This window comes from Bubalus kerabau, chromosome 10, assembly GCF_029407905.1.
Source record: "Bubalus kerabau isolate K-KA32 ecotype Philippines breed swamp buffalo chromosome 10, PCC_UOA_SB_1v2, whole genome shotgun sequence".
Lineage (NCBI taxonomy): Eukaryota > Metazoa > Chordata > Mammalia > Artiodactyla > Bovidae > Bubalus > Bubalus kerabau.
Window position 1 is genome coordinate 56,044,415 of NC_073633.1, and position 12,943 is coordinate 56,057,357.

Consider the following 12,943-nt stretch of genomic DNA (forward strand, 5'->3'; position numbering starts at 1 on the left):
GAGACCCACATAGCATAGCCAGGAAAAGAGAGAGAGAATGGATTGTTGAACATTTTCTTGCACACCTGTAGGGCCCTTGCTCAGAACTAAGGTAGATACCAGAGATAGAACAGAAAGCCAAGGGACAGGACACCAGCGTGGGGGACCTGAGGCTGTACGTGAATATGCACCACGCTGTGAGAAGCATGGAGAGTCCAGCTGCCCTTTACAAAGGCTTGTGCATGGACTCACATTGTTGTACAGCAAAAGCTGACACAAGGTTGTAAAACAAATATACTCCGATTAAGAAAATAAAAAATAAGAGTTTGACTCCACCAAAAATAAAAAAAAAGAGCCATGTGCAAGCTGAACAGGAACAAAGTAGTGATAATCTGGCTTGCTTTCCACTGTTCCAAGGGATCTTACCAGAATAACTGCACAGTTCGATATATCAGATAAGGGAAAATTCTCAGCCCTTGCAGGTCTAATCAGAGTTAAGAACTAGAATTTGCAAAGATGATTTGGGGCTACTACACAGAGAGCAGATATTCTGAAGCCCCTTCGTATTTTTGAGACCAGGAGCTTCCATCCATTTAGGAAGCAGGGGTAGAAGGTCTGATTGCCTGACTCCAGGGGTGGTGGGTGGTAGCGGGACCCATGTGGTACCTTTGCCTGATCCATAGGCTCCACCACACACATGCCACTTTCTCTTGCTCCAGCTTATCGAGGGCGCCTCCCCAGAGCAGAAGCATGGCCTGGGCATCACCACCATGGACTATTATTACTACCTGAGCCTCTCGGGGTCTTACAAGGTGGACGGCATTGATGACAAGAAGGAGTTTCAGGAAACCCTGGTAAGTGCTGGTGCAGGCTGGGCACGATCTGACATCTAGACCAGGCATTGTCTATGGCAGAAAGGGCAGGGGAGGTGAGCAAAGCAAAGAGCAGCCTGAAACATCACCTCTTTCTGCTGGAAGCCCTCCATTTCTTAAAACACAGGTGTAAACACCCTTAAATAGCCATCGGCCCAGTTGCCAGAGGACCACTTAATGATTAAACATGGGTAATAAAAAAGTTCATCATTACCCCTCTCTAGGTGTTCTGATTCACATAAAAACTAGTTTCAGTAATGCATTTACCATACCTGTTTGCCGAAAGCTTACACAGTTGTTGAGCTGTTTCCTTACAAAAACAAACCAAAAATTATTCTCTTAATCAGGTTTAAAGGGACTTCCCTTGTGGTCCAGTGCCTAAAACTCCAGGCACCCAATGTAGGGAGCCCAGGTTCAATCCCTGGTCAGGGAACTACATCCCACATGCCACAACTAAGACCCGATACAGCCAAATAAATATTAAAAAAAAAAAAAAATCAGGTTTAGAAATCTTAGAACACCTTCAGTCTCATCTCCACCTCAGTATTTACAGGTCAGAGGGCAAGCCTTACTCCATTCTTTTCACACTGTGTGTACGTTATGGTACACACTGAATTCAGGTAGATTATTGAGGGTTCACCTCCTTGGGAAACAACTTACTAACTCAGTCAATCTAGAACTTTCTGGAGACTTCCCTCATGGCCCAGTGGTTAAGACTCCATGCTTCCACTGCAGGGGGCACATGTTTAAAACCTGGTCAGGGAACGAAGAGCTCACATGCCGTGTGGTATTGTCAAAAGAAATTTTAAAAATAAAAAATAGAACCTTCTAGAGGTGGACTACTCACCCATTTAGCCTCAAGGAACTGCATCACCACTGCCCTTTAAGTCAGGTACCCCCTGGCTTATCCCTCAGCCTGGATCCAAAACCAAGTGGAAAAACTGAATGGGCAATTGGAGGTACAGTTTCAGGTGGCAAGGGGGCTGACATTTGTGCTTGAAAGAGGCAGACTGTGTCCCAGGTGTCAGGAAAGAAGGTGGCATCAAGGGGCCATGTGGCCTCGGGAGGTGGGAGAAAACGTGCAGACAGGCCTGCAGCGGTCTTAGAAAAGAGCCCCCTTAAGATATGGGTATCTAAGACTCAGGCTTTTCATATCCTTTTATTTGAATTTAGTGGATCTCAGAAACAAAGCTCTTAAAATGATTCTTTTATTTGGTTTTCCTGGAATTTTTCAAGATCCTTTTGCAAGTACAATTTATTCTCAGCCCTCCCAATGAAGAGAAAAGCCTGTGAGAGTTTGGAGTGGCTGGAAAGCAGACTGGTGCCCTTAGAGGGAGACGGTGGCAACAAGGAGAAAATTGAGAGAGAAGAACAGACTTGTTGACTAGGCAGCTGCCTCTGCATCTGAATATCTTTCCTCCAGAGCCTTCTCGCATGTATTTCTAGATGATTACATATTCACATTGGGCAGGTTATTTATTGGGCTCCCCTGGTGGCTCAGTGATAAAGAATCTGCCTGCAGTGCAGAAGACGTGGGTTCAATCCCTGGGTCGGGAAGATCCCCTGGAGAAGGAAATGGCAACCCACTCCAGTATTCCTGCCTAGAGAATCCCAGGGACTGAGGAGCCTGGTGGGTTACAGTCCATGGAGTCGCGGAAGAGTTGTGCATGACTGAATGACCAAACCACAAAAAAGAAATTTCAAGACTGAACTGCCTTTCCAGCAGGTGTTGAGACTTGAATGTGTGAGAGGGCATGGGCCAGTGAAAATGTCTTATGGTGACTTCCAGCTGCCATTGCAGACTAAGCCATGTGTAACTGCACAACCCCATCCAAGCTTTGGTTTCTTTCTGATGTGCTTCCATAGCTAGTGACTGATTGGTCTGGGTCGTTTCTCTCCCCTCTTCCAGCACGCCATGAACGTGATTGGGATCTTTGCGGAGGAGCAGGCGCTGGTGCTACAGATAGTGGCGGGGATTCTCCACCTGGGAAACATCAGCTTCAAGGAAGTTGGCAATTACGCGGCCGTGGAGAGTGAAGAGTGTGAGTGGTTTGGGCACACAGTTGCCAAATGAGGGGGTACAGTGTTTAGTTCCGATCAGAAGAACTCACCACTTTCCTGTGCTTTGGGGTTTTTTGGGGAAGAGAGGCTGAGGAGACTGGTGTATCTTGCTGTGGCAGAACTGAAAGGTCTCATGAGAGTCTGTGCCTCTTCTATGCACCCACACTAGGGACCGCTGATGAAGCTGTGCTGGTTTATCTTTAACCTTGGGGAAACCTGGCAGAATTTTACATGTAGGTTTAAAAATCAAGCTATACTTTAATGAGAATTAGAATTGTCTCCTACTAAAAATCTTTTCTGTAACTGATCTTTAGGGTTGATATTCACCTGAAGTTTCTCTCAGGATGTAAGTAAATATGGATAGCTCACAGGTTCGTAAGTTGCCCCGTGGGTTGGATTAGATTGGGTTTCTGAAAACAAGGGGGGAAAAAATGGACACTGTTGTGTTGATCTTGCTGCTGATGTCTTTAATGGCCCCTCTATAGCCGTCAGAAGACCTAAATGATCGCTTTTACCCTTTGGGAAGGAATCAGGTGCCCCCTGCAGAGGCGCAGTACTGGTTCTATGTACACCGCTGTGCTACAGCCGCTGTGGCGTGTGACTTTAGCCTCTTTGTCATCGGTCAGCTTTCCAGGCTGCTCCCAGAACCCACACATCCTTCAACCACCCAGGAAGATGTTTCCTCCTTTCTCAGCATTCTTCCAAGATGACAAATTTAGATGCCCAGTAATAAATAGTATCCTACTCATTGCTGACAGTGCAGTGAGGCTCTTTCCATTCCAAATAAGGTTCTTTTTTTATATTTTTGTTCTCTTTGGTGATAAAAGAGGGAAGTTCTGCTAACTTTAGATGTCTGTCTGATAAGGAGAAACATGAATTGTGTTTACCAGGGAAGGGAGTGGGGTGGAAAACAATAAATGCACAGGGTATCCATGAAGTCTAGAAGCACAACCAATAATAATAACTGTGTTTTCATACTTTATGTGCTTTATCCTTCACATTTAACAAATGCATGTATGTGTCCAGGAGGGTCGTGAACACTTGCCTTTCAACACTGACCTTTCCGATTTCTTGACAGTTTCTATAGACGTACACTGGAATTCTCTTGCTTTCTTAAATGGTACAATCCTTTACTGACCCTTTAGGCTGGAAGAAAAGGTCATGGCTTTGACACAGCAAATATTTTCCTGGATGCTTGAGCCAAGAAGCCTCCTCAGCCAACTGGGTAAAACCCAGGATTGGCAACTGTCATGAGATCCCCTGATTGAAAGTGGTGTGGGGCTGTCTCCATCAGAAAAGAGCTATGCTTGAAGCCAAAGAGCTTTAACAGAGAAATAGGTCCTTCTCCCAGTCGTATTGTTTTCTTTAGTTGGTAATACCTAACTGGTTCAGGGTAGTACATGATCACAGTTCTCACATCTACCCATTTGCTAGTCAGAATCCTCCTGCAGTGCGGGAGACCTGGGTTCAATCACTGGGTTGGGAAGATCCCCTGGAGAGGGGAAAGGCTACCCACTCCAGTATTCTGGCCTGGAGAATTCCATGGACTATGTAGTCTATGGGGTCAAAAAGAGTCAGACACAACTGAACGAATTTCACTTTCACTATTCCCCTCTGTAGTAGGAACCACTGTTTCCAATCTCTTGTATTCCTTTCAGGGGAATAGTGTGTTCCTAAGAAACTACTCATATCTCTTCTTTTTTTCCCTACTATTCTACATTAGTTGGAGTTTATAACATACTCTATAGTTGATTTTTCATTCCACATTGTACCTTGGAGATTATTCTATAGCAATTCATTAAGAAGCTTCATTTAAAAAAAATTTTTTTTAATTTTGTTTCATAGTTGATTTACAATGTGTTAGTTTCAAGTATACTGCAAAGTGAGTCAGGCATGCATATACATGTGTCCACTCTTTCTTAGATTCTTTTCCTGTACAGGTCATTACAGAGTGGAGTTCCCTGTGCTACACAGTAGGTTCTGGTTGGTTCTGTTCCCTGTGTAGTAGTGTGTATATGTCCATCCCAGTCTCCCAGTTGATCTCTCCCCCTCTCTATTCCCTGGTGACCGTAAGTTTGTCCTCTGTATCTGTAACTCTGTTTCTAATTTTGTAATTTGTACTCCTTTTTTAAGATTCCATATATAAGCAATATCATATATTTGTCTTTCTCTGGCTGACTTATTTCACACAGTATGACAGTCTCCAGGTCCATCCACATTGCTGAAAATGAGGAAACCCCATCCTTCTCAAAGCTGCATTAGCATTCCACTGCCTGGCTGTGCTTTAGTTTATTGAGCCAATCAACTGTTGATGGACATAAAGATGGTTTCCTGTTACTCTTCCAATTACTTAAAATGGATAACCTGGTTTGTGTTATCTTTCTCATATTTGACTTTAATATATGGAATACATTTATAGAGGGAAGGCTTAGCCAATGTTTTTATAAAGGAAGAAAGCAGACTTTTCCTAGCTATTGTATTGTAGGAAAAAAAAATTGTTAAGACTTTCATCGCAACTAGTCTACTAAAGCAGAATATTAAATACAAATTAGCTTCAGAACTTTGTTGAAGGAAATAAAAATACTCCTTAAGTAACCACAGGAGTGAAGTGAGAGTGCTCCTTCTTTGCCTTGTTATGAGTGGGTAGAAAGCATAGAAGCTCAACACCCAAGATGGATAAACCACATTTACTTTGCCATTTTTTTTAAATTTGTAACAGGGAGTTTTGTTTTGTTACATCTTTTTGGTTTCTCTATATTCCCTATGCTTAAATGGAAAAATTCAATCTGACTTTGCTTTACACTTGAATGCAGTAGTAGAAATCTGTCCTCATTATCAAAATGTGCTAAAACATTCTTTTCTAGTGGGCTCTTTTATGCCCTGCATAATTCTGTTTAACTCTACCAGAGTTACATCAGCATTTTTAAAATTAATCAGTGCTTTCTCCTTGCTCTGTCCTTCACAACCCATTCCCCCAGCCTCTGAACTTCTAAACTGCTGCTCCTATCCATCCGTTCTTGCATACACCTTCATAGAAATCCACAGCTGGAATCAAGTCAATGTGAGCAGCCCTACAGTTTCAGCACCAGGGCAGCGATTGAAGAAGACACTATACTTGAAAAACATGGCATGGATTTTTTAGAAAAGCAAGTACTAGATTTCCTCTCTAGACTTCTTAGCTGTTTCCCTAAGCTTGTGACTTTGATTCTTGGCCAAAACTCCCTGCCTTGTTTTTCGAGTGCCTGGGGCCCTTCACTTTTGCCCTCTTTTACTTAAGAGATAGGAGGCCTGGAAGGATATTGTTTCCTTGTCAGTCTTGTCGATTTCATCTCAAGGACCCAGGGACTTATGCCATATTGTTTTATTTCTTTAGCTGTGGCCATAATGGTAATGCCATAAACATTGCTACCAACCATTTTAACTGTGTCCCTAGTTTAGCATGGCTGGGGACTTGGGGGAAGCCCATGTTCATCTACATGCTGTCTTCCTGGTGAGAGTGATGATAACCAACACTGTAGTTTCTCCTTAATGAAGGTCTCCTTGGTGTCAGACACTTTGGTGAGTGTCTTTTGATTCTCATGCAAAGCTGCACATGTGATTTACAGGCATCTTGCACCCCACTCCAGTACTCTTGCCTGGAAAATCCCATGGACGGAGGAGCCTAGTAGGCTGCAGTCCATGGGGTCGCTAAGGGTTGGACATGACTGAGCGACTTCCCTTTGACTTTTCACTTTCATGCATTGGAGAAGGAAATGGCAACCCACTCCAGTGTTCCTGCCTAGAGAATCCCAGGGATGGGGGAGCCTGGTGGGCTGCTGTCTATGGGGTCGCAGAGAGTCGGACACGACTGAAGCGACTTAGCAGCAACAGTATGTCCTTGTTCTGTGCAAGGTAATTTTCATTTTGGCAGAAGACACATCCAGATTCCTAAACATATGTGGTGAAACTAAACTTAAAAGAAATTGGCCATTGGCAAATTAGTGTGTTTAATTTTGTTCACATGCCCTTTGAAAAAGGAAGCCCCTCCCTGTCAGAGCATTTCTGTGAAACAGTCACGTAGATGATAAATACCTTGTTCTGGCATTGCCCTTTTTCAGAATGCTTTCACTGACTTCATCTCATTGGAAGGTATATACTGAGAAATGTTAGCCTGCTACATTCCATTGCCATCTGTGAAATTCAAACAGATTATCTTTATTGGGAGCTTTATGATTTTTGAGCATTATCATAAGGTCTTTAATAAAAGTCCCTTTATCAGAGAATTTTGGCAAAACTTTATGCAGAAAAGAGAAGTCATATCCAAGTCCAGAATTTTGATTTGTGTTCATAAAAATCTTTCATTCATACTGGAAAAAAATCTGAGCATTCTTTCGTGTCCAGGGATCTCATGCTTGTCATTTATTCATATTAGAGTATTTTGACCAAAAAGTCAAGAAAACCTGTTTGTATTTCTGGGCCCCCTCTTGGTGAGTTTCTTGGCTTGAAACAGTTTGCTGAGCCGTGAGAACCTCACCTTTTCTATCTGAAGACCGCAAGCTGTGCCAACTGCATGTCCTTAGTATGGGGTGTTTCTCCTGTGGTGTGACTGCTACAGCCCCCTCCATTGCTTGTACAGGGCCCCAGGGAGATCTGGTACCATCTGTCTCTAGAAGCCATCCAGCCCCCTTTGACTCCAGACCAAATATCCCCTACCGTTCAGTTCCACCATTAGAATTCATCCTCATCTTCTGATCGCCTGCCTTGGCCTTCATCTCAGCCAGTGCTCACCTCAGTTGTGTCTGCCCTACCCAGCGTCCTTGCCTTTGCACATCCCACTCCCCTCTCTCCCTCTTCTTTCTTCCTCTGCATTTGTACACACCCTGTTCAGCCTTTTAGCCCCTTCCAAATCCCACATCTTCCTTGACCACCCCAGCAAACAGTAATATCTCTCTGTCCTAAGTTCCTCCAGGACTTTATTGTCTGTCCCTGTCACATACTCAGCTTTTTGTAGGCTTCTTTATTTGGTAAACTATCTTTGCCCCATCTAAATTGTCTTCAAGATTTCTTAAGTATTTTATATCCTGTCCTCTGTCTTTAGTACCCCAACACATGGTAAGTACTCAATAACTATGTGATTTGTTATCATTATAAATTTGATGATATCAGGTGCTTCAAGCTGGGAATGATGATTCTATGAAAACACTCTACCAAAAAGGAAGAAAAACAGTATTTGGAGCCAAAAAAATGTTTCTTCATTTAGTTCCTTCCAGGCTGTCTTGCTGCAGACTTGGAAAGATGTCCATTTTAGGCATTTGGCTGTGATCTCAGTAGGGGGGATTGATTTGCCACCCTTCTTGGATCACTGATGTATATTATTGAAAGTCTCGGTCGTCATAGGAATTGACTCACGCAAGAGAAAAATTGGGAAAAATTAAAGTGGATGGCTGTGTGTGAGGTTTCTGATAAGCAGTCTTCATTACAGTGAAGGATCTTGGAGGCTTATGGTGGTTGGTATCTTGCATGTGTGCACACACATGTCTCCGTGTATTTGTGAGAGGAATTGTTAAAAATCTGAAAGACAGTCATGTTTTTGTTTTGTTTTGTATAGTTTTGGCTTTTCCTGCCTATCTCCTGGGGATCAACCAGGACCGGCTGAAAGAAAAGCTCACAAGCCGGCAGATGGACAGCAAGTGGGGAGGCAAGTCGGAGTCTATCCACGTGACCCTCAACGTAGAGCAAGCCTGTTACACCAGGGACGCACTTGCCAAGGCCCTGCATTCCCGGGTCTTTGATTTCTTGGTAGATGTAAGTAAACACAGATTGACATTATCAGGGCTTCATATTCTGATGTCATGTAAAGAGTAAAACATCTCAGAGCTTTGTTTTCACGTTTTGGCTCATTCCTTATGTGATCATCACTTCACTCCTCCATGTTTTATCCTCACACTGGAACCATTTTTTACTTTTCCACTTTTACTTCTAGTATTGTCCAGCAAAACTCTAATATGGTAACAGCTTCTTGTGGACCAAATATTTAGTAAAGCCAGAACTACAGACCAGAAAAAGAGGAGGCCCACTGTCGTAAATCTTTCAGCTTAACGGTTTGGAGTTTTGTATTTGTCATCTATTGTTATGTTACAAATTAACCCAAAACTTAGTGGCTTAAAATAGTAAGCATTTATTTTTTCACAGTTTCTGTGGGTCAGCTGTTTGGAGGTGACTTAGTTTGGTGGTTCTGACTCAGAGATGAGAGGACAAAAAGATGCTGATTAGAACTACAAGGCTTGACGAGGGTTGGGGAATCTGGTTCCAAGGTGACATCTTCATATGGCTGTTGGCAGGATGCCTCAGTTCCTTGCTACATGGGCGTCTTTTGGGAGCTGCTTGAATATCCTCACAACACGGCAGTTGCTTTCGCCTAGAATGAGTGAGAGAAAGAGCAGGGAAGAAGCTGCAAAGATTTTGATGTCCTAGTCTTAGCCTCAAATATTGCTACTCTGTCAGCTTCTGTTCATTAGAAACAAGTCACGAAGGACAGCCCACAGTTAAGAGCAGAGGATTTAATTTCCAGTTTGGGGGGGAGAGGAGTGTCAAAGACTTTTTGGATATATTTTTTGAACTACCACAGACTTTTAAAATGATGGTGTAACCATACAGATATTATATCTAATATGCATATACATGCATATTTATATATGTATATAACTTATAGATTCTGAAAATTAGTCTCTCAGCACTGTCACTGCCAGTGACAGTCTGTGTTAATCCCTGTAGCTTGTAAATGGTTAGAATAATAATAGCAAGCACTTAGATAGCACTTACTAAATGCCAGATACTGGTCTAAGTCTTTTAGAAAAAGAATAATTCTTACAACAACTCTGTGACTTAAGTATTATTATCTCTATTAAACATATAAGCTAACTCTGAGGCACAGAGAGGTTCAGGAACTTCCCCAAGGTCACACCACTATTAAGTGATAAACCTAGGAATTAAACCCAGGTAATTTGGGCTTCCCTGGTGGCTCCGAGGTTAAAGCATCTGCCTGCAATGCAGGAGACCTAAGTTCGATCCCTGGGTCGGGAAGATCCCCTGGAGAAGAAAATGGCAACCCACTCCAGTATTCTTGCCTGGAGAATCCCATGGACAGAGAAGCCTGGTAGGCTACAGTCCACGGGGTCGCAAAAGATCGGACACGACTGAGCGACTTCAGTTTTAAGTTTCAGTTTGGCAGAGCTCCAGCTATTTTACTCCTCTACCTTTTATATATTCCAGCCGGAAAGAACCCCAGGGGAATCCCAGTCAGGGGACATCAGGCTGGCCATTAGATCCAGAAAGTCTGTGTTTCACTCCAGGCAGCATCTATAAGGCTTAAAGTATTGTTGGGTGTGTTTGCTGCTGCTGCTACTGCTAAGTCACTTCAGTCGTGTCTGACTCTGTGCGACCCCATAGACGGCAGCCCATCAGGCTCCACCGTCCCTGGAATTCTCCAGGCAAGAACACTGGAGTGGGTTGCCATTTCCTTCTCCAGTGCATGAAAGTGAAAAGTGAAAGTGAAGTCACTCAGTCGTGTCCGACTCTTAGCGACCCCATGGACTGCAGCCTACCAGGCTCCTCGGTCCATGGGATTTTCCAGGCAAGAGTACTGGAGTGGGGTGCCATTGTCTTCTCTGTGTGTTTAGGGTTGAGTAGATCAGAGCAGGGTAGGGTAAATATTCTGTGTACTTCTTATGGTTATATTAATGGTAAGATTGCTTAGGAAGGTCAGGGTTATACAAAACATTAGTCATGCTTTTAACTTGTCCAGGCCCGTCATTATATTGACAAGGGAATCTTAGCCCTGAGTATTGGTGATTTCACCCAAGGCCATTCAGCAGGAGGGTTGTGCCGAACTGGGATTAAAACCTACATCTCTTGTCTCTGTTCAGTGAACCTTCAGTGCTGGCCTTCCCACTTTATTTCCTTTCTGTCCTCCCTTGATTGTGTGGTGTAATGGGGCAGATGCCCTGTGTAAGTGATTCTAATTGGAGCTGACATTTATTAAGCCCTGACTCCTTGCCAGGTGCTGGGCTAAGTGCTATCCATCATTACCTGTTGGCTGATAAAAGGTGATTGTCATTTTCTTTGACTGGAAAACAACTCTGGTACTTAAAAATTCCTTTAAGTATTCTCAACCCCCAGGAATTTTTCTCTTACATTCCTCCCGCCCCTGCAGGCCTGACCAACCCCCTCTAACCTACACCCCCCTTCCTATCATTATCTGTTTCATTGATTACACATCTCTTTTCACAGTGGTCAAGAACACAGATATAATCATCATACTACTTATATTGAATTCCAGACCCTTCCTCTTATCCAGTGTGGTTTTATACATTATGATGTTATCAGTGTCATTAAGAGGATTGTAGCGAGAACTAAATGAAACAAAACTTGGGAAGCCCTTCCCAAAGCCTGGTGAATGTTGAATCCATGTAAAGTTGCTTTTCATTACCATCACTTTAATAGTAACTAATGGCATTACTGTCCACAGTTGCCTCTGAGAATAAAGACTGTCTTGTTGACATTCCTGCCATATTATGTTAGATGATCATTGACTACAGGGCATACCTTGTTTTATTGTGCTTTGTAGATACTGTGTTTTTTTTTTTTTTTTTTTACAAATTGAAGGTTTGTGGCAACTCTGTTGAACAAACCTATCAGTGCCATTTTTCTGAGATTTGTTCATTTCATGTCTCTGTCACATCTCGGTAATTCTGGCAATATTTCAAACGTTTTCATTACTATATTTGTGATGGTGCTCTGTGATCAGTGATCTTTGATGTTACTACTATGACTTGCTGAAGGCTCAGGTGCTAGCATTTTTTTTTTTTACCAATAAAGTAATTTTTAATTAAAGTATGTACATTTTTTTATATGTAATGCTACTTAAAAGACTGCACTTAATAAACTACATACAGTGTAGTATAAGCATCTTTTATATGCACTGGGAAACAAAAAAGGGGTGTGACTCACTTTTTGTGATATTTGCTGTATTGCAGTGGTCTGGAACCAAACCCACGGTATCTCTTATGTATGCCTATACTATACTGGATGGGGTTAATGGAAAGAATATTTACAAATTCTGCAATATTGGTTCTTTTTGTGAAACAGGCTTTACTTCACTCATCCAAGATATTTTCTTCTAATTCTCAAGACTTCCTGAGAAAAACTAGTTTTGCCAGAAATGAATGGTTTTCATCATGAAGCAAACTTTTTTTTCTACCATGCTACTTTTTTTTTTTTTTTTTTTTTAAGATTCTGGTGGTTTTCCCACAAACTTGACATTGCACTGAGGCCCTTTTAAGGGGCAATTCATCTGTCTTCTTGTCTGCTTCTGTTTCCATAGGCAGTAGTATCTGCTTTTCTTATCCCCATGCATGCCCTGTGAAAGGAGTTAATTACCATGCTGGTTACTTTCTTCTAGTCTATCAACAAAGCAATGGAGAAGGACCACCAGGAATACAACATTGGCGTCCTAGACATCTATGGCTTTGAAATATTTCAGGTAAGACCAGCTTGAGTAATTGAAGACAAAGAAGGGTAATGCTTTTTACCTGGCTTGAAAGAAATAATTCTAGGCAATGAAAAAAAAAAGTCATTGTGGCTCACTTTTGCCTTTTTGAGTTCTTCATGTACCTATACTAAATTAGTATCTCCTAAATATAAACTATGCTGTTTCTACTGATGCTGCCAACATTTCCGTTAAGCCTTTTCACTAAATCACTCAAGAAGTGACTTTAAAATGATTTTGCAGAAACAACTACATAAAAGTAACACTTTGTCTTTTTCTTTTCTTCAGAAAAATGGCTTTGAACAGTTCTGTATCAATTTTGTTAATGAAAAATTACAGCAGATTTTTATTGAACTCACATTAAAGGCAGAACAGGTGAGCAGTCCCTCTTCCTTCATCTTGTTCTGTTTCTAATTTGTTTTGAAGGGTATAGATGTCTCTCTTTTGGTAATAGGTTCAGATTATAGTTTTTTTATTAGAAAATGTACTTAATAGAGTCAGGCAG

General features: G+C 42.1%; 1 protein-coding gene across 4 annotated transcripts in view; it reads left to right on the top strand.

Moving 5' to 3' along the window:
• MYO1E (myosin IE) overlaps positions 1–12,943 on the top strand; it is a 216,949-nt gene that overhangs the window by 140,786 nt on the left and 63,220 nt on the right. For all 4 annotated transcript variants that reach the window (XM_055537799.1, XM_055537798.1, XM_055537796.1 and 1 more), the window contains exons 8-12: positions 699–833; positions 2,761–2,893; positions 8,500–8,696; positions 12,352–12,432; positions 12,727–12,813. In XM_055537799.1, coding sequence (XP_055393774.1) covers positions 699–833; positions 2,761–2,893; positions 8,500–8,696; positions 12,352–12,432; positions 12,727–12,813 — 633 coding nt within the window. The remainder of the gene's footprint in view (positions 1–698; positions 834–2,760; positions 2,894–8,499; positions 8,697–12,351; positions 12,433–12,726; positions 12,814–12,943) is intronic.